Source organism: Aethalodelphis obliquidens, unplaced genomic scaffold (genome assembly GCF_003676395.1).
Source record: "Aethalodelphis obliquidens isolate GAN/ISIS:26980383/991018 unplaced genomic scaffold, ASM367639v1 scaffold41, whole genome shotgun sequence".
NCBI lineage: Eukaryota > Metazoa > Chordata > Mammalia > Artiodactyla > Delphinidae > Aethalodelphis > Aethalodelphis obliquidens.
In genome coordinates, this window is record NW_020837985.1 from 17,051,700 (window position 1) to 17,078,824 (window position 27,125).

The following is a 27,125-nucleotide window of genomic DNA, read 5'->3' on the forward strand; positions in this document are numbered from 1 at the left end:
ACCTAAAGTAGGGGCTGGGAATGGAAATGCTCTGAAACGGGTTGTGCTGACCGTTTCACAAGTCCATTAATACACTAAAAACCACTGGATTCTTTCCCTCCCTCCCTCTCCTTCCCCCTCTCGCACACCATGGCCACCCCAGCCAGCGAGGCGGGCCGAGGCGAGGCTTTGGCCTGTTTCCTTCCACGATGCTTGTTTGTTTGTTTCTAGCACATTTTGCTTTTAATTGCTTTAGTATTTACTTCTTATCCTGCATTGGGTCTTAGTTGAGGCATGCGGGGTCTCCAGTTGCGGCATGCGAACTCGTAGCTGCAGCATGTGGGATCTAGTTCCCTGACCAGGGATCGAACCTGGGCCCCCTGCACTGGGAGCACAGAGTCCTAGCCACTGGACCATCAGGGAAGTCCCAGCACGTTCTGCTTTTGACCATAAACACAGACCAAAAGCCCAACTGCCAGCCTCTGATCCTGCCAGCTGAGCTCTGGCCGCCAAGGATGACACCCCATGCTCTCACCCACTCACCCATGCAAGCACCCTGCAAGTGCTGGCTGAGGGCCTGGGGCTGGTGCCAGGGACACAGATAACCAAGCTCTGAGTCCAGGACAGGAGACGGTGGGACACGTGAGGAAGACATCAGGCGCAATGGCACCAGGCAGGCCCAGGGCCTGATAGGGAGGTGGGGCAACCCTTCCAGCTGAGTCTTAAAGAAAGCACGTGCCCTGCAGATGCGCTGACACTCCCCACCCCCGCCCGCCTCTCCAGCCCCACCTTCTCTAGACCAACGCAGGCCTTCCAGGTGGGTGCCTCCTGCAGGCTCCCTACCCCAGCCCTGCCTGGAGCACCTGCCCCCCCAAACCCCCACCCCACCAACATTCCTCCCCTCTGCCCTCCCCTCTCTACACCCACTGCCCCTCCCCACCCCCATCCACACTGACTCTGCTCCCAGCCCTGATGACACAACCTTGAAGTCTACACACACCGACCAGACACTCCCGCTGGCGCTCCCCACGCCCTGGCCTGTACTTCATGCCCTGTCCGCCTGGACAGGCCTTTGGCTCTGCGTGCAAAGAGCTCGGAAGCTTGGGGGGCTCCTTCCCCACACACCCTTCCCCCGCACCTGAACTCTCACCCCCACCCCCAGCCCTGCCCATGCACCGGGACCACAGGCCCCCCTGGGCTCCCCCGGGCGCCCCGCCTCCGGAACTGTCGCAGGCCAGGCTCTGCAGACCCCAGCCAGCCCACAGGGAGCTCTCCAACCACAGGCCCAGGCGGCCTCAGCCCCGCAGGAATTTGTCCTGGAGCGAAGGCAGGGAGGATGGGGAGGGGCAAGCGGTTCCGGCAGACAGGAAGTGGAGATTGTTCTGGAAGGAGCAGGGCCCAGTGGGGAGGACTGGGGATTTCCACAGGGAGAGCTGGGGAGTGACACCTCCACTGCTGTGGGGTGGGGGGACATAAAGGTGAGGGGCGAAGAAGCTGGGTTTTGGAGGCAGATGGGCAAGTGCATCTCACGAGCGCGAGCAGGGCAAAGGTGGGGCTGGGGGCGAGTGCAGGTGCAGGGAAGAGGCCAGGAGGCAGAAGCCAGGGCCCTTCGTGGGCCCAGCAGTGGGCCAGGGGTCCCCGAGGGCAGAGCCTGCTAGTGCTTGCGGCGCCCCCCCAGCCCCCAGCAGTCACCCAATGGCGGAGGAATCAGGGGCTTCGCTCTGCTCCCTCACTAGGGGCGGCCTCCTCTCTGGGGCAGGATGGGCCAGGGCCTCAGGCCTCCAGGAGGCCCAAGGGGCTCACAGGATCAGGCCGCGGCCCAGAGCCTGGCCGCTTCTGCTCCTCTAGGCCACTCCTGGGCCTTGGCAGTGGCCCCGGCCCAGCCACAGGCACAGCCCCGCCCCCCCATTCCCTTGCCTCAAGCCAGGAGGGGAGGTGACTCAGGGTACCCCAGAAGGCTCCCCTCCCCTCGGCCCCGCTCGGCCGTCCCCGGCTCCTACGCTCCCACTTCGCCACTCTCACCCGCCCTCGGGCCAGTGCCACACGCTAGGGGGGCTTCACCGTGGAGGTGGCCAGTCCACTTTGGGCACGTGGCCCAGCACCCGCAGGCAGGAACCAGGCGAGCCCGGGAGGGGGCACGGGCCACGGCAGCCCGGTGTGCCCTCACAGCCACCCTGGAAGCCCACAGGGTCCTCAGGACTCACTCCTGAGAGATGGGCTGGCATCCCGGGAGCAGAGGGACACAGCTCCTCAGGCTGGGATGCTTTAGCTTGATGCCCTGACGGCCTCTGGAACCACACACGGCCCTGCGACGCTATGTGACCGAGGAAGATGCTGGAACAAAGCACTAGTCATTCTGTGTAAGTGTCCCCACTTTCACTAGAGTGGCCAGTTCATAAACAGTTTCGTCCTGGGGTTTGCCAGGAGAGCTGTGGCCCAGTGGGCAGCTGCTTCCTTGCCCTGGACCTGTCCAGATGGACCCTCCCAGGCCAGGCCAGCCCTCCAGAGGCATACCCTCCTTCCCTGCAGGTGCGGCAGTCAGGCTCAGGAGCCCACTGTCACGAGTGTCTCTACCGGGCCCCAGCGAACTGGTCACAGAGGCAACGGATCGGCGACCACAGTGCTGACAAGAAGCTGACAAGGAGAAGCACACAGCACATCCACCGCCCTGGACCCAGGAAAGCTGTGAGTGGAGGACTGCCTGGCGGAGGCGAACCCTGGGCCCCGTGAAACCTCCCCTGCTTGCCTGGGTGAGGTCAGTGGATGGACAGCGGCTGCCCAGGCTCCAGGCAAGGTCCCAGCAGGACCTCTCTCCCTGAACTGCCCTTGGGGGCAGAGCCAGCATAACCAGCCATGTGGAGCTGGGACCTGCTCTGGGTCAGCTCTGTCCAGGGCCCCACCTCGACCCTCTCTAAGCCTCTGCGGGCCAGGAGCCAGGGCTGTGTCCATGCCTGCTCAGAGCCCAGCGCCCCAGGCAGCTGGGCTGTGGGCAGCTGACAGCAGTAAGGCCTGGGCAGGTCCAGAGGTCTGAGGGGGTGTGCAGCAGGGCCAGGGGGGTCTGCCAAAGGCACAGAGTAGCTCCTCTGAAGAGGAGGAGGGGGCCGCCCTAACTTCCCCAGCCCACAGCTGCTCCCCAGGGAACAGTAGAAGGGCGTAACAGGAGTCCCTGCCGAGGCGGGTGGTGGCCTAGGTGCTCACCAACTAGGGAAGGTGAGGAAAGGCAGCAACTATGCGACCCACACTGCCAGGCAGTGGCAGCCACCCGCACCCCTGGGGGAAGCACCTAGCTGAGAGGCAGAGGACAGCTCTGCCTTGAACCACGTGTCTGCTGTGCACAGATTCCGGACACAGGACATTGGCTGGGGCGGCGCGGGGCGGCCCACCCCACCCACCCCACCCACGCTGCACGATGCCTATTAAGGACATGACTATGGGGCTCCGCCGAGCGCGCTGCCTCTTCCTCGGGCGCCGGCGGCCGCGCGGGTCGAGCGAGGCTGGCGGCGGGGGGCGGGGCTGGGCTCCGATCGGGACGACTACCGCGGACGAGGTGTCAGAGGCCGGACTGTCCGGCCGGAGGACCTGTCAGGGCCGGCCAGACGGCAGGCAGCCCGCAGAGGGGGCGGGGGCGCCGTACCTTTGTACTTCTCCCGCACCTCCTCGTAGGCCTGGATGAAGTCCTGCTCGTCGGGCGGCGGACGAGGCGGCAGCAGGGCAGCCATGCCGGCGGCAGGCGCGGGACACAGCGGAGCGCTGCGGCGCAGAGCGAGCCTCCTGCCCCCGGCGGCCACTCGGTCCCTGCGGCCGCGCGCGCCGCTTAAAGGGGCCGCCCCCGCCCCGCCCCGCACCCAGGATGCCCCACGGGCGGGCGGGGCCCGGGGGAGAGGCGGCAGCGCGCCCGGGCGCCTCCCGGCGTCGGCTCGGCTGCCGCAGCGGAGCGGGCTGGGAGGCTACGAGTCTGCGTCCCGCGCCCGTCCCGGCGGGCGCACACCCCCTCCCCGCCCCCGCCCCCCCCCCAGTCGCCGGCCTGCCGACAGCCCGAGTTCTCCGCACCCGGCGCTGCAGGGGCACCCTCCGTCCCCAGCCGCGAGCTCTCCACCACCCTGCCAGACCCAGCGACCTCACCTGGCCGCCCCCCCCCCACCTTCTGCTCCAACCGCCGCTACCTAGGATCCTTCTATTGCAACCTGGGAGGTGGAGTGGGTATCTTCAACATGAAACCCTTACACACAAAAACTTAACTACGAATAAAAGGACTGAAATAGGGAATTTACAGAAGAAAAAATGATTGGTTAAAAAAAAAAGACAAATTCTTTGTCACTCATCAGATTGGCAATCCCCCATCTCCCAGTGTTGAGAAATGCCCTCTCCAGAATGCCCCCGGCAGTGTTCCTCTAACTGGAAATGCCACAAACACTGTGGCCAGAAGCCCCACTTCCAGGGCTCAGGGCTAAGAGGGTCGCCAGGCGTACACAAAGAGCGCCCGCAGGGCCTGCTAGTGAAGAGGGTCCAGGGCTGCGAGAGGACATTCAGGGTTCACTTTCACGTGAGTGAAAAAGAACCTCGTCCTTTAACATCTGGATGTGACATGTGAAAAGGACTGGCGGTCCCATGCCACGTCCACACCGGCTCCCGGGGGTGGGGCAGACGGCGAGGTTTCCCTTCACGCTGTCCCGCTCCCCTGCGTCCCCACGAGCTCTAGCTTGTGCTTCCACCCACAGAGTTCCTTGCTGTCCCCGCCACCATCCTCGCCCAGCACTGGGCTTCCAGGCCTCTTCCCACGCACCTCGGCCCACCCTCCCAGTCTCCTGCAGGGTCAGCCCATCCCCCAGACCCTCATCATCATTCTGTCCTAGCCAACGGGACAGGGTCAGTAGTCCACAGACTGATCCAGAGACCCTCAGCTGGCTCCTCCCTTCCCAGCACGCCCTGCCCAATAGCCTCAAGCCCTAGGTCACCTACTTCCCAAAGGGAGGAGCCACTGTCCAGCTGCCAGCCCGACACTGTCAGGGGCCTTGCACTGGGCCTTCCCCATCCTCCCCGCAAGAATGGCAGCTACTAGAGGGCAAGGCCGGACCCTGGCTCAGGGAGGGGCTGGGGCTCTCGCCAACCAGGTGGCCCCTCCTGTCCTGCTCCTATATGCTTCTACCCACCCCACCCCCATGGTGGCAGCCAAGACCAGGGGCCTCGAAGGCGGCTTTGCCGCAGGATCTCAAGAAAGTGTCATCATCACATCTGGGCACTGGACCCTTGTCCTGAGACCAATGATGGTGCCAGCTCAGCAAGCTCAACCTCAGGCCTCATGCAGCTGACCGGGTGGAGCCAGCAGGTGGCGCTGTGCTGTCTGCAACCACCTGGGACAGGAGGGGCCCCTCTCTGACCCGCAGATCACCCTCACGTCTCTCATCCCAGTCCTATACCTGCACAGAGCACACAGCACGTGCTCAGTCAACAAGCAAATGTTTATGAACTGGACAGACGAAGCTCTTCAGCGTCGTTACCTGCAATGCGGATGACTGCCCGCTCGGCAGGGTCCAAGACACTCCCATTCCCCCCAGGGCCACCTCCGCTTAGCCGGCTCCGCTGTGTTTTCTCCAGGTTCCAGGGCAGTGTGTCCCCAGGGCTGGGCGAGCCACTGCCTCCGTTGGAGCCATCCTCAACCACTGCCCGAACCTCGTGGTCCTCGCCCGACATGGCCTCCTGGAGAGGGAGCGGGGGGGAGGGGGTGTCACACCACCGTGTATGGGGGGGATACTGCATACCGACCACCACATTCTTAACCTAAACATGGACCCCACCCCATCCACCCTGTCATCTGGACACTGACACCCACACCGCTCCTATGTCCCGCTTCATCTACATACTGAACCCCGACCCTCTCAACCCAGACACGGACAACTCTTTGCAGCCATCCACAGCTGGCCTCACCTGCTCCAGCTCATTCCTCCGATACCCACACGGAGACCCCCCCCCCCCCCCCTCCCCCCCCCCCCCCCCCCCCCCCCCCCGGGGACACTGATCCCCCCCCCCCCCCAACATTCACTGCCACTCTCTTCTCTTAGTCACCCAAACACTGACCCCTCCACGCTGTCACCCAGGGGTTCACCCAATCAGAGGACAGATCCCCCCTCCACCCCGTCACTCGGACACTGGCCTCTGATCCCTCCATCCCAAACCTGGACCCCATCTCCTCTACTCCTCGACTCAGCAAGCAAGCCAGGCCATGAGGAAGCACTGGCTGCTGCCCCTCCCCTCCCAGACCCCGCACCTCGCACACTGGCTCTACCTCCAAGCTGTCTGAGCCAATAGCGCTCCCCGTCGCCTTACCCCAGCCCAGCCCCCGCGCAGTCCCACCTCGGTCTCCGCAGTGAACGCCTATAAATAGCCAGAGCCGCATCAGCGTGGGCCGCGGGAGCTGTGCTGCCGCAAGGCTGGGTGGGAGCCCGGGCTGCCCCTCCAGCAGCCCGCCCTGCGCGGAGCTGCCGCGGGGCACCCACACCCGCGCATGCACGCCCCTCAGCTCCCGGGCCCCACAAGCGCTGCCGCGCAGGAGGTGAATGCGGCTCTGTCCCGGCGGGGCCGGGCTGGCGCGGGGGCACAATGTGGGCTCTGTGCCTCCGCCCCTAGGCTAAGGGCTGGGGAGGAGACGGCGGGCACCGAGCTGGGGGCCACCCTGCCCCGCCCCCTACAGCCCGTCCGCAAGGCGCCTCCGCTCCAGCCCCCCGCCCGGCGCCCCACCGCCAGCCGCACCACCCCAGCCGCCCTTCCTGCCCACACCCCGGGCACCGCCCGTCCAGTTCCGCAGTCTCCGCGCGCGGAGGTGGCGTCCTCCCGAGGGAGGATGGGCAGCGACGCAGCCTCTGGTTCCGCGATGCCTGCGGAGGGAGAGCCCCTACCCCACCCCGCGGCTCCCGCCCGCCGCGCGCCTCTCTGTCCCGGCCCCGGTCTTACGTGCCCGGTGGCTCAGCTCCGCTGGGCTCGGCCAGTGCGGCCGGACGGCTGCTGCCGGGAGAGCTGCGCAGGCTGCGCGGGCGGGGCGAGCCCGGAGCCCCGCCCCGGCCGCGAACCGAGCGCCGCCCGTGCGGCCCCTGCGTCCGAGTGCGCGCGGGGCCTGAGCGCGAGCGCGGCTTCTCCCGGGTACCGTCCCCCGCGCGCACCCCCACCGCCCGGTACGGCCCCCTCCCCGCGCGCAGAGGGCGGGGCGGTCGGCAGGGAGACGTCGTTAGGGAAGCGGAGCGTGCGTGACACTAAGGCGACGCGGGGTCGCTCGGGTGCGCGCCGGGTCCGGCCTCTGCCGGCTGCCCAGGGCCTCCCCAAAGCACCAGCGGACTCTGCGCCCCGGCCCCCGCCCCTAGCCACCCCCGCAAACAGGTCGGACCCGAAGTTCGCAGGTCCCCCGCGCCTGGTTTCACGTACACATTTATTCAAACAACACGGTCGCGCTCGGGCGAGGGCCGGCCCCCCTCGTTCTGGGCTCTGCTGACCCCTGGTGGTTGGGCCGGCCCGGGGTGGGGGTGGGGGCGGGGAACACTGCCCAAGCCGTCCTCGCCCGGTCGCCCCTATGGGCACCACTGCAGGAGGCAGGGGCGCCCCCGGGGGCAGCTCGGGCGGGGGAGGGGGCGGTGGGGCTGTGCGGAGCGGGGAGCCTGGGGAGCGGGAGGCCAGCGGCTGGGCCGAGGGGGCGGGGCCTCTAGGGTTAGGTGGCTGGGGAGTTGCTCAAGAGCTCAGGGGGGTCTCCAGGGGGAGACCGGGACATGTGCTTGCAAGTGATGAGGTGAGTGGGCAGCGCCTGGGTGTCGTGAAAGATGACGAAGATGCTGGGCCGGGGGAGGCAGTCCACCGCGCTGTCGTAGCGCAGGAGCGCGTGGCCGGGGGGCCGCGGGGGGGGTGCCCGCAGCCCGCGGCGGCCCTGCCCGTAGTCGCCGGTCAGCACCCGCGCCACGAACACCGCCTTGTGGCCCTCGGAGTCGGGGGGCGAGTAGCGGTCCAGCACCGACAGGGAGGCGCGCTTGGCGAAGTACACGCCCTGTCCGTAGAGCGTGCCTGCGGGGGGGTAGGCACGGGGGTCAGGGTGGTTACGGTGGGCAGAGACCGCGCCCCTTCAGGGACCCAGGCCTCACCGTTGCGGCCGCAAAAGCTGCGGTTGAAGCCGTGCGCGCAGATGTCCGGGACGGTGGCCACCGACGTGCCGTGGTACAGGACCTGCTCCGCCGGCCGCCGGTCACAGCACTGCTCCAGGCGCTCCCGGTGCAGTTCGTACTGCTGCTGCAGCAGCGGGTGCAACACACGCTCCACCTGCGGGCGGCCTTGGTCAGAACCAGGCTATTGTATCCCCTGGGCCACAGGGCACAGGGCTGAGCCCGGAAATCAAGAGCCCTCTCCTGGAGGAGTTCAGGGCCTGGGGAGACCTCACAGCTCCTGTCATGCTCTGCCCAGTAGCAGACATTAGGCGGACGTTCGCCACCTCCACGGAGCCCCAAGTGGCATTGGAGGGCTTCCAGGGGGGTCTGCGGGTAGGCAACCCATCCACTCACCAGAACCCTGCACCCACAGCCAGGCCTCTGCAGAGAAAAGCTGAGCCGCCCGCCTGCATTGCCCGCAGGACTTCACTCCCAACACCAGGAGATGCCCCGGACCTCTCAGTGATGGGAGACCAAGGTGACCAACCCAGTAGTCAACCGAAGAGGAGCCAACTCAGGGACCCAAAAAGTTTCTAAAGAAATTCTAACTAGTTACTTCAGAGGGATGCAAATGAATATTATATCCATGAAACAAGACGACCTACTGTGAAAAAGAAACAGTCTGAAAATTAGAGAGTTCTTACATTAAGAATGGAATTGCTGAACTGCATCCAGTGGGTGTGGATAATAATAAGATGATGAAGATGGAGTTCAGGAAGTGACTCAGAGTGCAGAGCTAAAGAAAAGAGTTGGGAACTGTGAGAGGACAGATGAGGGAGGGGGGAGGAGCTCTATGATCTGAGTCATAGGAGCTCCATAAGAAGACACCCAACAGGTGATGGGAGCAAGTGAGGACTTAATGGAAGACAGTTTGCCTGAGCTGAAGGGAGCATCTTCAGATGGAAAGGATCTTGCCATAAAATGCCAACGACAATGTGGAAAGGCACCTACCTGATGGGAAAACTTCAACCTTCAAAGTGAAAGAGAAGTCTACAAGCGTCCAGACGCACGCGCGCCCCCAAAGTTGACATACAGACATGGGAAAACCTCACGTTTTCATATTGGGGTCCTCACCAGCAATATTGGATGCTAGGAGACCATAGAAGGATTTTTTTTCTTGCCTTTCCAAGAACAAAAAATTTTAAGGAGGAAACAAAAAGAGTTAAGTCTCTCGAAAGATCTGAAGGAAAACATATTTTGATCTTGAACCCTATATCCAACCAAACTATTAATGGTGAGGACAAAATAAGGACAGATTAAGGTATGCAAGAACCAGCTGTGCTTAAGTTAACAGAAATGTCTTAATAAACACATAGCATCTTCTGTTTGAAAAAAATACCAATATCAAATTATAGTTGCAAATTACTTCTAATTGCAAAAGGCAAAACACATTTAAAAGTCCAAAATGTTGACTACTCACTCAAGGAGATACTTTTACTACACAGAAAAGGAATCTAGGCAAGAAGGTGACACGGTCACCAAGAGTAAGCCAGCAGCCAAGCACCACAGAGAAAAACGAAGAAAGTAAACAAAATCAAGAGCCATTAGTTGGGCATCCCTGGTGGCACAGTGGTTAAGAATCTGCCTGCCAGTGCAGGGGACACGGGTTCAAGCCCTGGTCCGGGATGATCCCACATACCGCGGAGCAACTAAGCCCGTGCGCCACAGCTACTGAGCCTGCGCTCTAGAGCCCGCGAGCCACAACTACTGAAGCCCACATGCCACAACTACTGAAGCCTGCAGGCCTAGAGCCTGTGCTCCGCAACAAGAGAAGCCACCGCAATGAAAAGCCCGTGCACTGCAACGAAGAGTAGCCCCAGCTCGCTGCAGCTAGAGAAAGCCCACGCACACAGCAATGAAGACCCAACACAGCCTATAAAATAAATAAATAAAATAAGTCTATTATAAAAAAAAAGAGCCATTAGTCCTTGAATCCTAGAATATTCTCTTTCATGCAACATGGTTTCAATAACTAGGTTTTTCGTTTCCCCCTTTCCTCTCTGGTCCAGTGGTAAATATTTGTTCATTGTCATTATATTTCGATCAAACTATGGCCCAAGTTTGGAGCTTCATGCTTGGAATAGAAGCGTGCCATGCAGAATAGAAGATGACATTTGTCAACCTTGCCAACTTAAAAGTAATGTCACTGGCCAAACTGTGAGATGGAAGAGGGAGGAAGAGGTGAAAGGGGGAAGGGAAGCCCATTCTCCTGATCTTCCATGCAGGGAGGCAAGAAACAGTCTCTAAAATCGTTAAGTGGAAAAAAGACCCAAGTGTACCACGTAAAGTCACAAGGTCCTGCTAGAAGAATCAAGCACACGTGACTGACTGACAGAGCCTCGGGAGGAGCGCGGGCATGAGTGCAGGGCGTCCTCCTCTCCCCAAGTGCAGAAGTGACAGCTGCTAAGTCCACCCAGAGTCACAGTGGTCATCCCCAGGAAAGCGGTGGTGGTGCTGCTGGTGGCGGACTGGGCCCGGTCTGGGAAAGGCGTGAGGGTCTGCGTATCTGAACAGATCCGGGTTGCTATTGCTGCTCACCGCCCCCTGCCCCCAGGCCCACCCACCCACAAGTTGGTGCGTCAAGAGGGCCACCTGGCTTCCCCCGCACCGTGAGCCCAGCTCTCCACCGCCCCGAGATTCCTTCCCCTGAGCCGGAAGCACTCAGCCCTGCACTCTGCTCCAGCTCCTCTCTGCCCCCTCGCTTCCGCAGCCAGCTCATTTCAGCCCGGCCTAGCTCTCACCTCCCGCCGCTCTCCACCCCTGCCTGGCGCACAGCCCCTCCTCAGTCCTTCCTTCCGGCCCTGCAGGCGCTCCCGCCCTCGCTGCCTCCAGCACCCCGCCTCTGAGCCCCTCCTTCTCAGCCTCCGCTCCCCACCTGCCTGGGTGGCCAGGGCTCACTGGGGCTCCCAGAGCTTCATTCGGGTCCCCCACCCGTGGTGCCCAGCCCTTTCCGCAACCCAACCGTGCTCAGAGTTGCCACGTTCAACAAGTGAAAATGTAGGAGGAGGCTGCCTCGCTGCAGCCAGCCCTCTTCCTGCTGGAGCAGACCCCTTGGGAGGCAGACGGGCCCCAGAACAGCACCCGGGACAACTGGGGGAATGAGTCATCCTCACAGTAGCCACGAGATGGCATCACCACCCCATGTTCTAGAGGAAGAAACTGGCCGGCATCGGGCTGTAACCGGCGAAGTGGGGACCTGTGCTGGGACCCCCTAAGCTCTACAGCCTTCTGTCTCTCTGGCCGCACACTCGTGAACACACTTCGGGCAGGGAATGGGGCTGCGGAGCCCTGGTGCTCCCCTGCCCCCGAACAGCTTTCAGCCTGCTGGGCAGCTTCTGGCCAGCCGATCCTGACGTAGGCAAGAGTGATAGCCCACAGGCTCTGCAAGGCCAAGATGGTGCCAGGAGCCCAGGAGGCCAGAGGCTGGCAAGGCAGGGCGTGGACTCACCTGGACAACACGGATCCTGCCATGGGCAGCGTCCAGTGTGTCGTAGAAGGCCTGCACTACCGTATGGAACTCACTGCTGCTCTCGGCCACACACTCCAGCCTGCCCAAGAGCTCCCTCGGCCTCTGCTGTGGCACTGACACACAGGGAGAAAGGGCATGTGGGCCATGCCTGGGGCACCGGTCCACCCTGCCCTCCCCCATGCGGGCTGCAGACTCACAAGTGGGGCCCGAAGCCTCCAAGGGAAAGGCCAAGCTCTGATCCCGGGGGCCAGCCCACAGCGCTGCTAAGTGGTGGGCCGCACGGGTGGGCTGGGTCCCAAAGCCACGGAGGACGGTGCGGTCACCACGAAGGGCGACGCTCACGCCGTGGCGCCGCTCCAGGCGGGCGCACAGCTCCGCGGGCAGCACGCAGCCCCGGGGCCCCACCGTCTCCTCCCGGAGGTGCACCTCCAAGGCCGCCTCTAGGGCCCGGCCCAGCTCATCCATATCCTGCTCGAAGGCCGCGTGCACCTCCAGCTGGGCCCAGCCGCCAGGCCCCCCACCCCGGGGCTCCGGTTCTTCCTCCAGCGGGGGCGGCTGGAGGGAGAGGGCCAGGGCCCACTGCAGCGCCACAGCCTCCTCCCGCTTGGCCACCTGGCCTTGTGGCTCCAGCGAGCGGCAGAGAGCCAGCTGCAGCTCAGCCTCCTCCTGCAGCCGCCCAGGCACCCCGGTGCGGGGCGCCACAGGCCCCTCCCCAGCCCTAGGAGTCTTCTCCTCCTCCGGCTGCCCCGCGGGCTCCTCCTCCCCCAGCTCCAGTGGCAGCCAGTCTTCCCCGTCCAGGCCCTCCAGGGCGGCCAGCAGCTCTCGGACCTCCTCTGGGGACAGGGAGAGGCACCGGGTCAGGGGTCAAGTCCAGCCAGGATGGGGCTGAAGGAGAGGACTAGTCAGGGGCCGGGTGGAAGATGGAGACGGGGTTAGAGGGTATACGGTCACAGGGCAGAGCAGCAGGGGGTGAGGTCAAGAAAGGGCCGCAGGATGTGCCGGGGTCCCCCGGGAGCCCTACCTAGGTTCACATTCTCCTGGCCACCGTCTGTACTGTCTGGAGGCCACAGGGTGTGGGAGTGGCCAGGGAGCACCTGTAGGGCCTCAGTGGGGTCCACCTGTTGGGAAAGAATGCCAGTACCCCCCAGACACATACCCCTCCCAGGCCTCTGAGCAAGGGTGGAGGAGGTACGGGGGCGCTGAGGAGTGAAAAAGGGGAGGGGAAGGGAGGGGAGGGCTCCATGTCTACCTCTCCCAGGTCTGTGTCCAGGGCAGCCCTGGCCAGACGCTCTGTCCCAAAGACGCACTGGAACTGAGCTTCCATCCCCCGCAGAAGGTGCTGCCCCTCTGGGCTCAGCAGGAACCTGGCACTGCCTGGGTGCTTCAGGCTCAGCACGTGACAGCTCACGCTGCCCAGCAGACTTTGCAGGAACTCCTCGGCTGCCTGGCATGGGGCCAGGGCTCCGCAGAGCTGCAGGACCACGGGGCAGGGTGAGGAGGAGCACTTGGCAGGTTGGGGCACAGGAGAGGCACCCAGAGCCCCCAGTAGTAGAGGTGAGGAATCCTCAGGGGTCGCTTACCCGAAATCCAGTCGTATCTGATCCCTCGAGTGGGAAGAGGGCAACGTCTCCCAGGCCAGCAAGAAGGTCCTCATGATAGAGTTGAATGAAGCGCATTGCTCCCAGCTCCATCGGCAGCACTGTCTCCACCAGGCCCTCCTGCCCCGGTGACCCTACAGGGCCCAGGCTCATTGACACCACCTGCTCCAGAGACTCCACGGCAATCTCCACTGGGCCTGGAGACCCTGTAGGCCCTGGGCTCACCAACCCCTCCTGTTCTGAAGACCCCACGGGCCTGGAGCTGACTGGCCTGGCCTGTCCCAGAGAGGACCTGTCCCAGAGATGCCCTGTCCTCAGCAAGGCTCCTGTTTGCCCCGGTGCCTCCTCAGAGCCCAGTGTCACATTCCCTGCACAATTCTGTGCCCTTGCTGGCCCTCCAGCCTCCAGGAGAGCATGCTTGGGGGCCCCAGGCCCCAACTCGGCCAAGCGGCTCCCTCCACTGGTGTGCTCGCTGAGCTCCTCGGGCTCCAGGACATCGTAGTGGGGGACAAGGATCAGCTCTGAACCCTGCAGCTGGTGGGCCCGCTGCAGCACCCGTTCGGCCACTTGGAGGAAGGGAAAGGACAGAAGTCGTCAGGGCTCCAAGGTATAGGGAGGGTGGGCCGCCCTGTCCAGCCCCACTCACCCTGCCACTGCTGGAAGGAAGCGATGGTGCCCAGGTGCCCTGGCAGGCTGCGCACGCCCTCCAGGGGCCCCCCGCCACTGCGGCGCTCATTCTCCAGGTACAGCTCCAGCAGCAGCAGGTCTGCAGGGGGGATGCCCCCCACGACACGCACCGCCCGGGCCTGAGGCACCCAGGCCAGGGAGACCTCAGCCCCCTTCAGGCCCAGGGACTGGGCGTGCTCCTCCAGGACGCGGGCTTCTGTGGGGAGGGTGCAAGTCAGCTCGGGGCATCTCCCCTGAAAGGCGCGTCTGCCCCGATCCCGCCTCTCACCTGCGTCTGAAAGAGGCTTGGGCAGCTGCACCAGGGCCCGGTCTGGTCGGGGACTGGCCAGGGCACGGCACGGCTGCACTGGCTGCCCTGCGGCACAAAGCAGGGCTTGGACATACTGCTCCAGGTGCTGGGGTCCCGTGCCAGCAGACAGCCCTTGGAGCAGTAGGCGCGAAGGGGCGCGTGGTGGGGCTGGCCGCAGGCTCAGCCGAGCGCCGTGCAGAGTGTGCTCCTCCTGGGCCAAGACCCTCGCTGCATCTGCAGGCAGGGGGAGGGGGTGTCAGGGCCGGCGGCCGGTGGGGGCCCAGGCTGCCCCTTTGAATGGGTCCACTCACCTGCAGCCTCCTGGAAGGTGAGGATGCCCCTGCGGCCAAGTCTCTGCCAACTTGACACAGGTCCACCCCCAGAGCTTCGACGGTTCTCGAAATAGAGCGTGAGCAGCTCGTCTGGGACGTCGGGGGGCAGGCCTCTGAGTTCCACGGCTGCCCCCAGCTCCGCCTCTTCCTCGCCCATCATCACAGCCTGGGCCGAAGGAACAGGTGGGGTAGCCGCCCACAGCCCCGCCTCACCCCTCGCAGGCCCCTGAGCAGCGTTCCCTGGCACCCCCCTCACTGTGGGGCGGCCCACATCCTGCACTCACGCTCCCCCAGCTGCCTGGGCCGCCGCAGCCTAGGCCTTCAGCCGGACTCCTTCCCCTTCGCCCTAAAGCCAAAGGGCTGGGACAAGAAAACAAAAGCGAAACCGTCGGAGGGAGGGAGGGGCCCACAGTGCCAGGGAGAGCGTCTGCCTCTCGGGTGCTTCCCTTCTCCGGCCCCTCCTGCAGAACTTTCCAGCCCCACCCCCAGCTCCTCAGCCCTCTGCCCAGCCCACCCGCCCCACCTGTCTGACCTCAGCCCAGTGGCTGGCAGGGTGGGGCGCATGTAGGCTCACGGTCCCCCACTCCCGTGGGCCTGGCCCTGTGAACCTCAGTACGGCCAGTCACCCTCCCTGGTAAATCCACACGGGGGGCTCGAATCATCGCCCTCCACTCAAGACCTCAAGCCTCCGTGTTACCCTCCCCCATTGCACGAGCACCTTGGGGCTCTGGCCGGCCTGGCTACGGCTGGCTTTCAACTCGCCCCAGCAAGCTGGGTGACGGCACCCGCACTCACTCTTAAACGACACACAGGGGACCGACCTCCCATCCCGCGAGGGTGGGTCGGCAGTTCCCACTCCTGACCTACGAGAGCTTCCTCCCCGCCTCCCCAGCCTACACTGTCCTCGGAGGTGGCGGGGGCACCAAGGCTGACCCCGGAAGGGGCTGATGCTGCGCTCACGGGCCTTGCTGCAGCACATCCCCGTGACAGAGGGGACGTGGAGCCTCATGCTCAGCTGCGCCTTTACAGTCCACAATCCCTCTTGCTGCCGCCGAGTACCCCCCTTTCCTGTGCTCCATTGGCTTCCAGCCTCTCAGAGAGTTGTGCCCCCCACTGCTCTCCATCTCGCACCTCCCACTTATCCCTCAGCCACTAAAACCCAGCCTCCGGCCCTGCTACTCCTCCAAGGAATTGAGGACCTGTCCAGTCTGTGCCCCGAGCTGTACACCCAGCACCCTGGCTGCCCCCACCCTGATCTGAGCCTCCATCATCTCTTGCCTGGATCACTACTCTGACCTCTTAACTGATCTCTCTCTGCCACTCCTGCCCACTCGCACTGTCCCTCCTCAACAGAGGGCAGCGTGAGCCTTATAAGTGGCACCGACAGCTGCTACAGCTGGGTCCACAGTAAAGCCAGAGTCCTTTGGAGGACCTGCCAGGCTGGACTGACCGGGCCCCAGTCCCGTCTGCTGCATCCCTCCTGCATCCCCCATCCTCCGTCAGGAACTGTGACTTGCACGGGCCCCTCCTAGGGCCCTGGCCTCAACTTCACATTTGTCATTTTAAATTAGTTTCCTTAAAAAAAGACCCCTCAAATTGTATGAGCTTCTAGTTCTACAAAACCTGAAGTCATCCCTGCCTGCTCTATATTTTCTCCTCTCATGGAACTCATCCTCTTCTAACATACTGTATAATTTACTTATTACACCAATCCCTGCTACCACAGGCAGCAGTGTGCTGGAGCAACTCACATCATGACTACATTGTTCAATTTTCAGGAGTCTTTGTGAAGCAGTTGTTAAACTGGTGGTCGCTTGAAATCAGCCACCATGGGGTATTTATATGAAGGACAACTGCAAAGGTACAGATCAGGGTTTGCCCTCCCTGGGGCCCGCCGTTCAACGATGAACCAGCACACCAGCTGCATAGGACAGAGCCTCTTCCCAATCACTGCTGGGCCTGGGAGAGGCCACTGTCCAAAAGGCCGGAAAGTACAGTAAGATTCCTAGGCCCCAGGTAGACAGGCACTCCTGCAGAGGGCTCCAGGGGACCACGTCGCAGGGATGTCCCTGGAGGTGGCAGGCAGCACTTCCTCAGGACCGCTGAAGCCGAGGGAATTTAACTTGGCCTCCAGTCCTGGGGCATCTCTAAGCCTCAGCCCCTTAGCAGCGAAACAGGGCTAAGAATGCCACCGTTGGACTTCCCTGGTGGCGCAGTGGTTGAGAATCTGCCTGCCGATGCAGGGGACACAGGTTCGTGCCCCGGTCCGGGAAGATCCCACATGCTGCGGAGCGGCTGGGCCCGTGAGCCATGGCCACTGAGCCTGTGCGTCCTGAGCCTGTGCTCCGCAACGGGAGAGGCCACAACAGTGAGAGGCCCGCGTACCGCAAAAAAAAAAAAAAAAAAAAAAGAATGCCACCGTTACAGCTTGTGGTACTGTGATCAAGACAAGTAAGGATAACTGGTCTAGTAGGGACCTGGACTAGTTTCCTAGAGAGGATAGGGCGTTTAAAGAATTAGGCCTCTTGATTTGGAATAGACCTGGATGAAAGGGGAAGCGGAGTTTTAAGGCCAAGGAGGGATGGAGAGTGCTTGTCAGACTTAGCAAATCCCAGATTTAGGAATAAATTTCTCAAAATTCCCTGACCCAAATTGGAGAGGCTAGGTCTCAGCCTCCAGAGGTCTACAGCCCTCACGGCCCAAGGCCACCCCTCAGCGGACAGGACAGGACGCGGGTCTCGGGCCTGGGGCTCTGAAAGAAGCCAGCAGGGAAACCCAGTCGGGTAGGGTCCATCCGGGAGAAGCCCCCGCGTTCCCCGCGGAGCCCAGCCCACGGCCCCGCCCCCGCACCGCCGGCCCCGCCCCGTCACAAGGCCCCGCTGCGTCTCCCGAGCCGCAGGCGCAAGCCCAGCCCAGCCGGCCGCGGAGCGGGTGCGGGTGCGGGCGCGGGCACAGCGGCCGTCGACTGCGCGGCCGCGCAGCGGACACCGGGCGCACAGGCCTGAGGCGACTCGCGCGACTGGTGAGTCCCCGGCCCTAGCCCAGCAGCGCGTCTACTCGCTCAGCCGGCCGGCCACTGCCGCCCCCGCGCGGGCCCTGCGCAGCAGACAGGCGTTGCGGTGGGTCAGTAGGTCCCGCCGGGCGCGCGGCCCGCGGGGGCCGGGGGGCGGTGGCGGCGGGGCCGGGAAGCCGGAGGGCCCAGGGCGAGCGGGGGCGGCGCACTGCGGCGACAGCCGGACGGGCGGTCCGAGCGCCCCCCGAACGGGCAGGAGGGCCCACCCCGCCCTCGGTGCGGGTTCCGTGGCCGCCGCCACCACCCGCCTCGTCCCCACGTCCGCTTTGTTCCCCCGCACGCCCTCTGGTCGCTTCCATCCCCCACCCCCCCATCCCCCCGCAACCCGCTGTTCCTGGCGTACCCCGCTGGCAGGCACCCCGGCAGCCGGCAGCCGATCCAGGCCTGCTGCCCCCACCCCGGGAGCGAGGGACGCTAGGGCCCTGCTCTTGGAGGGGGGGGGGCGGTCAGGGTTCTGGCTGGTCACAGATGGCGTGGGGATTTCCTGGGATAGAAATAGCCGCCGGCTCTGGCCCCTTAAAGCTGCTTAAGGGGCGGGATGTGAAGGGGAGGGTCCGGGCACACCCCCGCACCTCCCCGACCGCGCCCCCAGCCCCGACCCGCGCTGAGCTCTGACCCGGAGAGGCCAGCAGCGGTGAGACGGCCCCTCCAGTTGCTTGCAAGAAACGGCAGAAGCCCAAAATCCTGAGGCTGCCAAAGTCATCCCCTCGTCCATCCCCTCCTCCATCTTTGGGGTCGGCCTGTAGGGGCCCCTCCTGAAGCCACACGGCCAGCCACCCGATACCCACCCGCCTCTCCTGGCCCCCCAGCTCGGGCTCCGGACAGCCCTGGGGCAAAGGTCACGAAACCCCCTCCTTCCGTCCCGTTTCCCGGTAGCAGGTGGAGAGGCCCCTGGCTGGTTCCTGTCACCTCAGGGCTAACCGTTCTCTCTCTGTCCTCTAGGGGGAGACCACAGAACCTGAGGCCATGTCCCATGAAAAGAGTTTCTTGGTGTCCGCGGACAGCTATCCTCCCCCCAACCCTGGATATCCTGGGGGGCCCCAGCCCTCCTTGCCTCCCTACCCAGGGGCCCCTTACCCACAGCCCCCGTTCCAGCCTTCCCCCTATGGCCAGCCAGGGTATCCCCAGGGCCCCAGCCCCTACCCCCAGGGGGGCTACCCTCAGGGTCCCTACCCGCCAGGAGGCTACCCCCAGGGCCCCTACCCCCCAGGAGGCTACCCTCAGGGCCCCTACCCACAAGGGGGCTACCCTCAGGGGCCGTATCCACAGAGCCCCTTTCCCCCCAACCCCTATGGACAACCACAGGCCTTCCCGGCACAGGATTCTGGCAGTGAGTAGTGGGGCAGGGGCAGGGGAGGGCAGGGGCTCCTGGCACCAGTGAGGGGTGCTGACCCAGCCCACCGTGCTCCTCAGCACCTCAGCATGGGAACTATCACGAGGAGGGTCCCCCATCTTACTACGACAACCAGGACTTCCCTGCCACCAACTGGGATGACAAGAGCATCCGACAGGCCTTCATCCGGAAGGTGGGCCACGGGGGCTGCGGAGGGCGTGGGCAGCTGTGCTGGCCGGAGCTCTGAGCCGCCTCCCTCCCCAGGTGTTCCTGGTGCTGACCCTGCAGCTGTCCGTGACTCTGTCCACCGTGGCCGTGTTCACATTCGTCGGGGAGGTGAAGGGCTTTGTCCGGGAGAACGTCTGGACCTACTACGTCTCCTACGCCGTCTTCTTCATCTCCCTCATTGTCCTCAGCTGCTGTGGGGACTTCCGGCGAAAGCACCCCTGGAACCTCGTTGCCCTGGTAACCCCCAGACCCTAAGGCCTTCACACCCCGTGACTCACGCTTTGGAGCGACAGAGGGGGACGGGGGTGGGGCAGCGGCTCCACATGCTCAAGTCTCCGTCTCCCCTCAGTCGGTCCTGACCGTCAGCCTGTCCTACATGGTGGGCATGATCGCCAGCTTCTACAATACTGAGGCGGTCATCATGGCCGTAGGCATCACCACGACCGTCTGCTTCACGGTGGTCATCTTCTCCATGCAGGTAAGGGGCCCCCCGAGGCAGGGCTGCCGGTCCTGAGGGCCCAGAGGCCTTCCAGGGCTGCGGTACCCAGGCCCCGTGTGCCCCTGTGCCCTCAGACGCGCTACGACTTCACGTCGTGCGTGGGCGTGCTGCTGGTGAGCATGGCGGTGCTCCTCGTCTTCGCCATCCTCTGCATCTTTGTCCGCAACCGCATCCTGGAGATCGTGTACGCCTCACTCGGCGCTCTGCTCTTCACCTGCGTGAGTGATGGGGGTGGGCGGTGTGGGCGGATGCTGGGCGGGGTGGGATGTCTTTCAACATGACCGTGCTGCCACCCCCAGTTCCTGGCAGTGGACACCCAGCTGCTGCTGGGGAACAAGCAGCTGTCCCTGAGCCCGGAAGAGTACGTGTTTGCTGCGCTGAACCTGTACACGGACATCATCAACATCTTCCTGTACATCCTTACCATCATTGGCCGTGCCAAGGAGTAGCCCGAGCCCCTGGCACATGCGGGGCCCCACTCAGGTGGCATGGCTGACCTGGACCCTGCCCCCAGCGTGGCAGTTCCTCTGTACCTCCCCTCTCTCATCCCTGCGCGCAGCCTGGGACAGAGGGAGCCCCTCCCCAACCCTCCTGTGTGTACACTGCAGACACTTCTGTTCGGACCCGCTGTGGCCAGCATGGCCCCTTGTAGCCCTCCCGCCCTGCCAGAGGGCAGTGGGGCCAGGTTTCTGTGCCACCTCCTGCCCACTCAGTGTTGCATGAGCCCTGTCTGCCAGCCCACCCCAGGTCTGGGGGCAACACCAGGTCCCAGGGGAGAGGGATGGAGCCAAGAGGTGAGGGTGCGCGTCCCCCCTCCTGTCCCAGCTCCCCCGCCTGCCATAAAGTGTCCCTTTCCCCTCCCCAGCCCCATACTAGCGTGCTGCCCTCTGGGGGACCTGCAGGGTGTGAGGGTCTCGTCCCTGTGCTGAGCCCTGAGGGCAGAGAGGACGGGTATGTTTCAGGGGAGGAGAACGCCTTCCTCTCATTCTGCTGTCTTTAAACAATAAATGGGACCTTCCGCGCTCTGTGTTCCCTTCATCACTGTCGTCACTGCCACTTCCTCCACAAGGTGGGGAGGGGTCTAGGCACTGCCAGTGTGAGGCAGCGAGCAGGACAGGCGTGGACGGCGGGGCTCGGCTCGGGGTGGAGGTCGTGGAGGTTAACGACAGCGACAGCAGCTAATCTTTCTCTCTCGGTGCTTCCACCTCCGTTTTTGCAATCTTCCCAGCCACGTCATGAGCTGTATGCCGGGATTCCCAGCTGATGGACGGGGACCCCAAGGCTCCCGGTGGTTACGCGTGGTGCCTGGGTCACACGGTGTCTGCCACTCGTGCCTGGGAACTGCACGGCATGATGGGGGGGGCGGGGGCTGCGACACCCTCATCATCTCGCCTCGGGCCTGATGGGCAGCGGCATAGGTCACTGACCGCCCCCAGGCAGGCCTGTCCTGCTCCTCTGGCTCTGAAGGGCCCCCAGGGAGCCCATCAGCGGGCACCTGACACGTGGCCCAGGCCTGGCTCAGACGAAGGCCCTCCGCACCCCTCCCCCATGCCCCCCGAGAAACCTGCACACCGGAGCCCCCAGGGGAGAGCTGGCCGGAGGCTCTGAGGGCCCCTGGCCTGCCTCTGGCACCTTCCGCAGCTCTCCAGGCCCCACCCTGCCGTGGCCCTCAGCCTCAGCTGGTGCTGCGCGGCCTCCCTCGTGGCTCGTGCTGTCTCAGCTCCAGAGCCGTGCGCACCTACCCCTGGCCCTGGGATGTGCGCTCAGAGGTCAGCCAGCTGTCCTTATCCTCAGCCTCCCACAGAGGGGTCCCTCCGCTGCCCGGGGCTCGGTCGCTTTGAGCGCCTCCCTGCACTGAGCTCTCCTGAGCTCCTAGCCCCAGGGGACACTCCTGACCGTGGCCTTCCCCCACAGGGCCCGCTATCCAGCCCTCTCTCACCTCCTCCCCGCGAGCCCATCAACCCACTCCTTTAACTGGCGCCAGCACCCCAGCATCTCTGAAGGGCCCCCCACACTGCGAGCCAGCACCCCCGTGCCCGCGGGCGCCTCGGCTGTGGCCTGCCCCGTACCTGCTGCTCCTGCGTGAGCTCCGTCGGCGTCCACCCGACCCCCAGGCCGGAAACGGGTCTGTCCTCTCTGCCCTCGCCCATCCTGCCCCACCCCCTCTCCCTGCCCACCCTCCTCGTGCTCATCTGTCAGCTCACCTCCACCAAGCCTCTGCCCAGCTGCCAGGTGTGCTTCCGACACACTGATCACACCACCCGCCTGATGGTCGCCAGCGGGATGCAGTCCCCCTTCCCCGATGGCTGCCTGCGTTGGCCTTCCGCTGTCCCCGAGCTCCTCGGCCTGAGCCACAGGCGGGCCCCACTTCCCCAGGCCCGACGCACACCGCCGTCCTCACCACCGGGGCCCTTCCTGGAGACCACCTCGCGCCTCACGGCTCCCCTCGGTCCCTCTGCTTTGCTCACCTGCCAAGCGCGGGCAGGCGACGCGGCTCCCCTTCCCCGCCTCTCCTCGAGCAGGCGCGGCTCCTCACCCAAGGGACCCCGCCTGCAGGCGCTCCAAGCGCACGGGAACCTGCTCCGCGGTAGCCCACAGGCCCGTGAGGATTCCACGCAGGGGAGAAAACACGGAGCATCCGGGTGGTTGAAGAGAACGCCAGCAGAGGCAAGAGGAGCGGCTCAGGAATAAATGCCGAGCGAGATGTGCAGGGACGGTGTTTTCTCAGGGAGTTCAAGGAGGACAAACTCTTGGCTGAGCTAGTCCCTGGGAGAGGCTCCCTGGGGACGACCAGGGGCTGCAGGTGTGGGCCAGGGCGGGGCCACCGCGGGAGGGAAGGCCAGGGCTGCACGTGGGTGAGGGCTTGGACCTGTCCTGCCGGTGAAGGGGCCTCTGGCAGGAGCCACAGCTGGCTGTGGGTTCAGGAAGATGCGTCTGGCAAGAGAATGTCCAGGAGAGGGGGTGGGTGCCAACAGGTGAAGAAAGCAGGGAGGAAGCAGATGAGATGTGCAGAGAGGAGATCAGGTGGGGCTCGGGGCTGGGGCAGCTGGCAGTGCCACAAAGGGCTCAGGATGGGCCTGGTCGAGGCGGGCGGGGCATCTCTGCCAGTGGAGTTTGGCCTGCTGTCTGCTGAGTCCCCCTGGAGAGGAGAAAAGGGCAGCTTGTGATCTGACCGGGTGGATGCGTGTGCAGAAGCAGCCACAGCACTGGGGAGGTCAGCAGGGGAGATTGTTCGGGTGAGGAGAGAAGCAGCCCCCAACATCCAGGGGCTGGCCTGGTCCCATCAGCGAGGCCCTAGCATTGTAGGGGCCAGCCTGGCACACTCAGATACAGGCCCTGGTGGGCTGCTGTTTAGAATATGCAGTTTCACATGCAGAACTGCATCAGACAAGGCCCCTCTGTGCCGGATTGGGTCAAGAGGAGAGGACTCTTCTGTAATCATGTCTGAACACAGACCAGAGGCAGGCATTGTCCAAGCCATAAAGAAGACCTACTGCGTGCATCCTGTCCTGCCTCATCTGAGCAGCTGCTGGCTCTTCAGAATGGACAGCTTGAGCCGGCCCCTAGTCCGTCCCCCTTCCAAAGAAGAGGTGTTGAGATACCCAGTCACGGATGACTCCCCTAGTCCGTCCCCCTTCCAAAGAAGAGGTGTTGAGATACCCAGTATGGAATCCCAAGCAAAGCACTGCTTCTTTAAGCCCACCCCAATTCACCCAAACAAGCCAAGTCCCACAGGAAATCCTTCCAGGCCCCCTTCCTGTGGTCCCGCCCCGCGTGCCGCAGCGAGCCGTAAGCCTGACCTGTTCAGCCACAGGGTGTCCTGTGGGCTTCCTCTGGAGCCTGGACACAGCTCGCTATACTAAGGCCACTATGTGAGGAGGACTAATTTATTCTCCAATCAAAAGTGTGTATTTACATGAGTAATCATTAAGTCCATTCTTGTTTTCAAGATTAAACGACACAGGACTTCCCTGGTGGCTCAGTGGTTAAGAATCCACCTGCCAATGCAGGGGACACGGGTTCGAGCCCTGGGCCAGGAAGATCCCACATGCCGTGAAGCAACTAAGCCCATGCGCCACAGCTTCTAAGCCTGCGCTCTGGAGCCTGTGAGCCACAACTGCTGAGCCCACGTGCTGCAAGTACTGAAGCCCACGTGCCTGAAGCCCGTGCTCCACAAAAAAGGAAAGCCACCGCAGTGAGAAGCCCGCGCACCACAACAAAGAGTAGCCCCCACTCCCCGCAACTAGGGAAAGGCCGCGCGCAGCAACAAAGACCCAACGCAGCCTAAAATAAATAAATTTATAAAGGAAAAAAAAGATTAAACGACACAAAGTCTCCGTCACATTCCCTGCCCTGCAAAAAAAGCAACACCATCGCTGGTGCCTGCTGAAAACCACGGTGAGAGGCCAGCCCAGGACCCCAGCTCACTCAGCATGCCCACAGACGCCTGGCGCCACCTGCCCTGCTAGCCAGGGCTGCCGCCAGCATCGCAGAGCTGGCCGAGCCTTCAGGACAGGGACTGTGCCTGTGCACTTAGCACCCAGGCCAGCACCCAGCCCAGGGCGGGCGCGCCATTGGTGTCGACCGTGCGATGAGCGGAGGGACTCTACGGGGCACGAGCCGCACAGGCACCAACTGCCCCAGGAGCGGGGCAGAGAACGCTGCAGACTTCCGGACTCTGGCTCAGCATCGGCATCAGGAGGGGGCATTTCAGGAGTGCAGGCAGCGAGACTGAAAGCCCAGGAAATGCATGGAGGCCCACTTGGGGGAGCCAGGTGGAAGAAAGTGGATGTGGGAGAGTTGAGGGGTCGAGGTTGGGTGTGACAGCTGTGGATGTAAAGCTCGAGTCTGAACTCTATTTCTCAGGCAGTGATGAGCCACTGGGGTTTTCCAGGGAAGAGCCCAGAAGTGGTTTGAATAAAGGCAGGAAAATCGGCGAGGACCACAGTGACGGGGCGGCAGGGAGGGCCGGGCCTGGGGAGCAGAGGGCGCTTGGGAGGGGAGGCATGGGTGCAGGCCTGGTCCCGGGGCTGTAGCTCCCAAGGCAGCCCTTCCCCATCGGGGCCCAGACGCTGCACCCCGGCCAGCAGCATGGCTTGGCCCGTCTGCTGCCAAACGTTCTGTGTTCCTGAGTGTCTCCTTCGTCTCAGGCTTGTCAGGCACTGGAGACCTTTCAGAACGCCCCAGATGCAAACCACCCACCACAAACACACACACACATGCACACCCACAACCTCTCAACTCCCACCTTCACTGCTAAAGAAGGCCTCTTCTCCCCGTGGGCCCTCATCCCCCGGGACCCAGTTCACAAGGTCACCCACATGTCCACCCCCGCAAACCTTCGGGCTCTTGTGCAGCAACTTCCTCCTTTGAAACCTGTGCCCTCTCCTCTCCTTCATCCAACTCTGGTCTGCTTTTCGCTGGTATCCAGCAGCTTCCCGGATGTGGGAGGGCTCTAGCACCAGGTTCAGAATCCTCCTCTCCACCGCAACTGCTATGACGACCCTGGGGCATTTTGGGTGGTATCTTCCAAGTGCCTCTCTCACCTATGCCCTTCTCTCGAGTCAAGGCCATGACCACCTCTGAGCAGACCCAAACCATCCTCGGCACCACAGACAAAGAGATGATGGCATGTCCCTGCTTAAATGCCTTCAGAGGACTTCCTGTCAGGATGGCGGACTGACTGACCCGAGATCCTGACTCCTACTCTTAACACATAAAACTGCCAGATAAAATACTTGTAAACTTTTAAACAAATGAGCCGGAATGCAAAAATAAATGTGAAGGGAGACCCTGCGGCTGTGAGGGAAGACTTACAGCTATGGGATTTAGAGAGGTTGTGCTGAGGAAACAAGAATTAGCATTTAGGACCTACCAGGGGAAGGAGCCCTGGCGAAACCGCAGGCTCTCAAAGCCACAATCCGGACTTGCCTCATCTCTGCCCCAAGGGTTGAATGTAATTGGCCCCACTTTATCTGCGGACTCTATCTTCCTGTAAGAAGATAACATCACCCGGAACCTCTACGGTCTTTCAATACACAAGCTGTCAGTTAGAAATTGCTAGGCATTTCAAAAGACAGAACTATATGACTGAAAACCAAGAGGAAAAATGAGATGACAGAAACCGACCTAAAAGTGACTCAAAGATGGGAGATAGCAAAAAAGGACTTTAAAATAAATATGATTGATATGTTAAGCAAAATGCAGGGGGAAATGGAGATACATGGAAGATAATATGGAGATTTCCCAGAGAATTGAATTCTATAAAAAGAATCAAACTGAGCATCTTGAATGGAAAAATACAATTAACTGAAACTAAAAATTCAATAGATGGGTTTAAGGGTCAATTAGACAAGTCAGAAGAAAGGATTAGTGAACTGAAAGGTCAATAGAAAATATCCAAACTTACAAAGGGAAAAAAAGAATGGATAGAGGAAATAGTATAATAGGTGGGGAAAGAGCAAAAAATACACATATGTAGAGTCCCAGAGGAGAAGAGAGAAAGAATGGAGAAGTAATGTCTGAAGAGATAACACCTGAAAATTTCCCCAAACAATAGGACATCAACCCACAATCTACCAAAACTGACACAAAAAGAAGGTTATGCTTACCTCTAAAATTTTCCAATTTTTTTAAGAGTCCACTGTCATGAATTGAATTGTGTCCCCTCAAAATTCAAATGTTGAAGTCCCAATCTCCAGTACCTCATTATGTGACCTTACTTGGAAATGAGGTCATTGCAGATATAATTAATTAAGATATGGTCATACTTCCTCATACTAGGACACAAAGCAAGCCTTAACAAATTTAAGAGGATAGAAATTATTTCAAGCATCTTTTCTGACCACAACAGCATGAAACTAGAAATCAACCATAGAAAGAGAAATAAGAAATAAACGATTACATGGAGACTAAACAACATGCTACTAAAAAACCAATGGGTCAATGATGAAATCAAAGAAGAAATTTAAAAATACCTTGAGACAAATGACAATGAAAATACAACCATACAAAATCTATGGGATGCAGCAAAAGCAGTCCTTAGAGGGAAGTTCATTGCGATATAGGCCTTCCTCAAAAAACAGGAAAAATCTCAAATAAACAACCTAACCTACCACCTAAAAGAATTAGAAAAACAAAAACAAATAAAACCTAAAGTCAGCAGAAGGAAGGAAATAATAACGATCAGAGAGGAAACAAATAAAATAGAGATTTGAGAAACAATAGAAAAAAATCAATAAAATCAAGAACTGGTTCTTTGAAAGGGTAAACAAAATTTACAAACCTCTGGCCAGGCTCACCAAGAAGAAAAGAGAGAGGACCCAAACAAACACAATAAGAAATGAAGGAGGAGAAATAACAAGCAATACTGCAGAAATACAAAAAACCATAAGAGAATACTATGAACAATTATATGCCAACAAATTGGACAAACTAGAAGAAATGAACAAGTTTCTAGAA

The 27,125-nt window shown here is 61.8% G+C and overlaps 3 protein-coding genes and 1 long non-coding RNA gene across 5 annotated transcripts in view; 1 reads left to right on the forward strand and 3 right to left on the reverse strand.

Annotated features, from left to right (window-relative positions):
- Positions 1-5,701, reverse strand: part of LOC113633702 (plectin) — a 56,089-nt gene extending 50,388 nt beyond the window's left edge. Inside the window, exon 1 of one of the 2 annotated variants that reach the window (XM_027132072.1) lies at positions 5,478-5,701. In XM_027132072.1, the coding sequence (XP_026987873.1) occupies positions 5,478-5,670 (193 nt within the window). In that variant the 5' untranslated portion in view covers positions 5,671-5,701. Of the gene's footprint in view, positions 1-3,613; positions 3,766-5,477 lie in introns of those variants that run through there. The other variant, XM_027132076.1, reaches the window with a different exon arrangement.
- A 1,677-nt stretch (positions 5,702-7,378) lies between these two features.
- Positions 7,379-16,819, reverse strand: PARP10 (poly(ADP-ribose) polymerase family member 10). Its single transcript, XM_027132154.1, has 11 exons — positions 14,816-16,819; positions 14,511-14,697; positions 14,179-14,433; positions 13,870-14,106; positions 13,206-13,789; positions 12,875-13,096; positions 12,647-12,743; positions 11,823-12,458; positions 11,605-11,738; positions 8,097-8,271; positions 7,379-8,019 (listed from the first exon to the last, which is right to left on the reverse strand). The coding sequence occupies exons 2-11, from the start codon at positions 14,689-14,691 to the stop codon at positions 7,673-7,675; spliced, it is 2,868 nt and encodes a 955-aa protein (XP_026987955.1). The 5' UTR covers positions 14,692-14,697; positions 14,816-16,819; the 3' UTR covers positions 7,379-7,672.
- Positions 16,820-17,421: 602 nt separating this feature from the next.
- GRINA (glutamate ionotropic receptor NMDA type subunit associated protein 1) lies at positions 17,422-20,688 on the forward strand. The gene is made up of 7 exons (XM_027132306.1): positions 17,422-17,553; positions 18,547-18,934; positions 19,018-19,130; positions 19,202-19,402; positions 19,515-19,643; positions 19,739-19,882; positions 19,964-20,688. Exons 2-7 carry the CDS (start codon positions 18,571-18,573, stop codon positions 20,111-20,113), a joined length of 1,101 nt encoding a protein of 366 aa, XP_026988107.1. The 5' UTR covers positions 17,422-17,553; positions 18,547-18,570; the 3' UTR covers positions 20,114-20,688.
- The window catches only part of LOC113633778 (uncharacterized), a 32,356-nt gene continuing 24,999 nt past the window's right edge, over positions 19,769-27,125 (reverse strand). Inside the window, exons 3-4 of the long non-coding RNA XR_003438327.1 lie at positions 22,133-22,803; positions 19,769-19,878 (exon numbers count right to left, since the gene is read on the reverse strand). This is a non-coding gene — a long non-coding RNA (uncharacterized LOC113633778). The remainder of the gene's footprint in view (positions 19,879-22,132; positions 22,804-27,125) is intronic.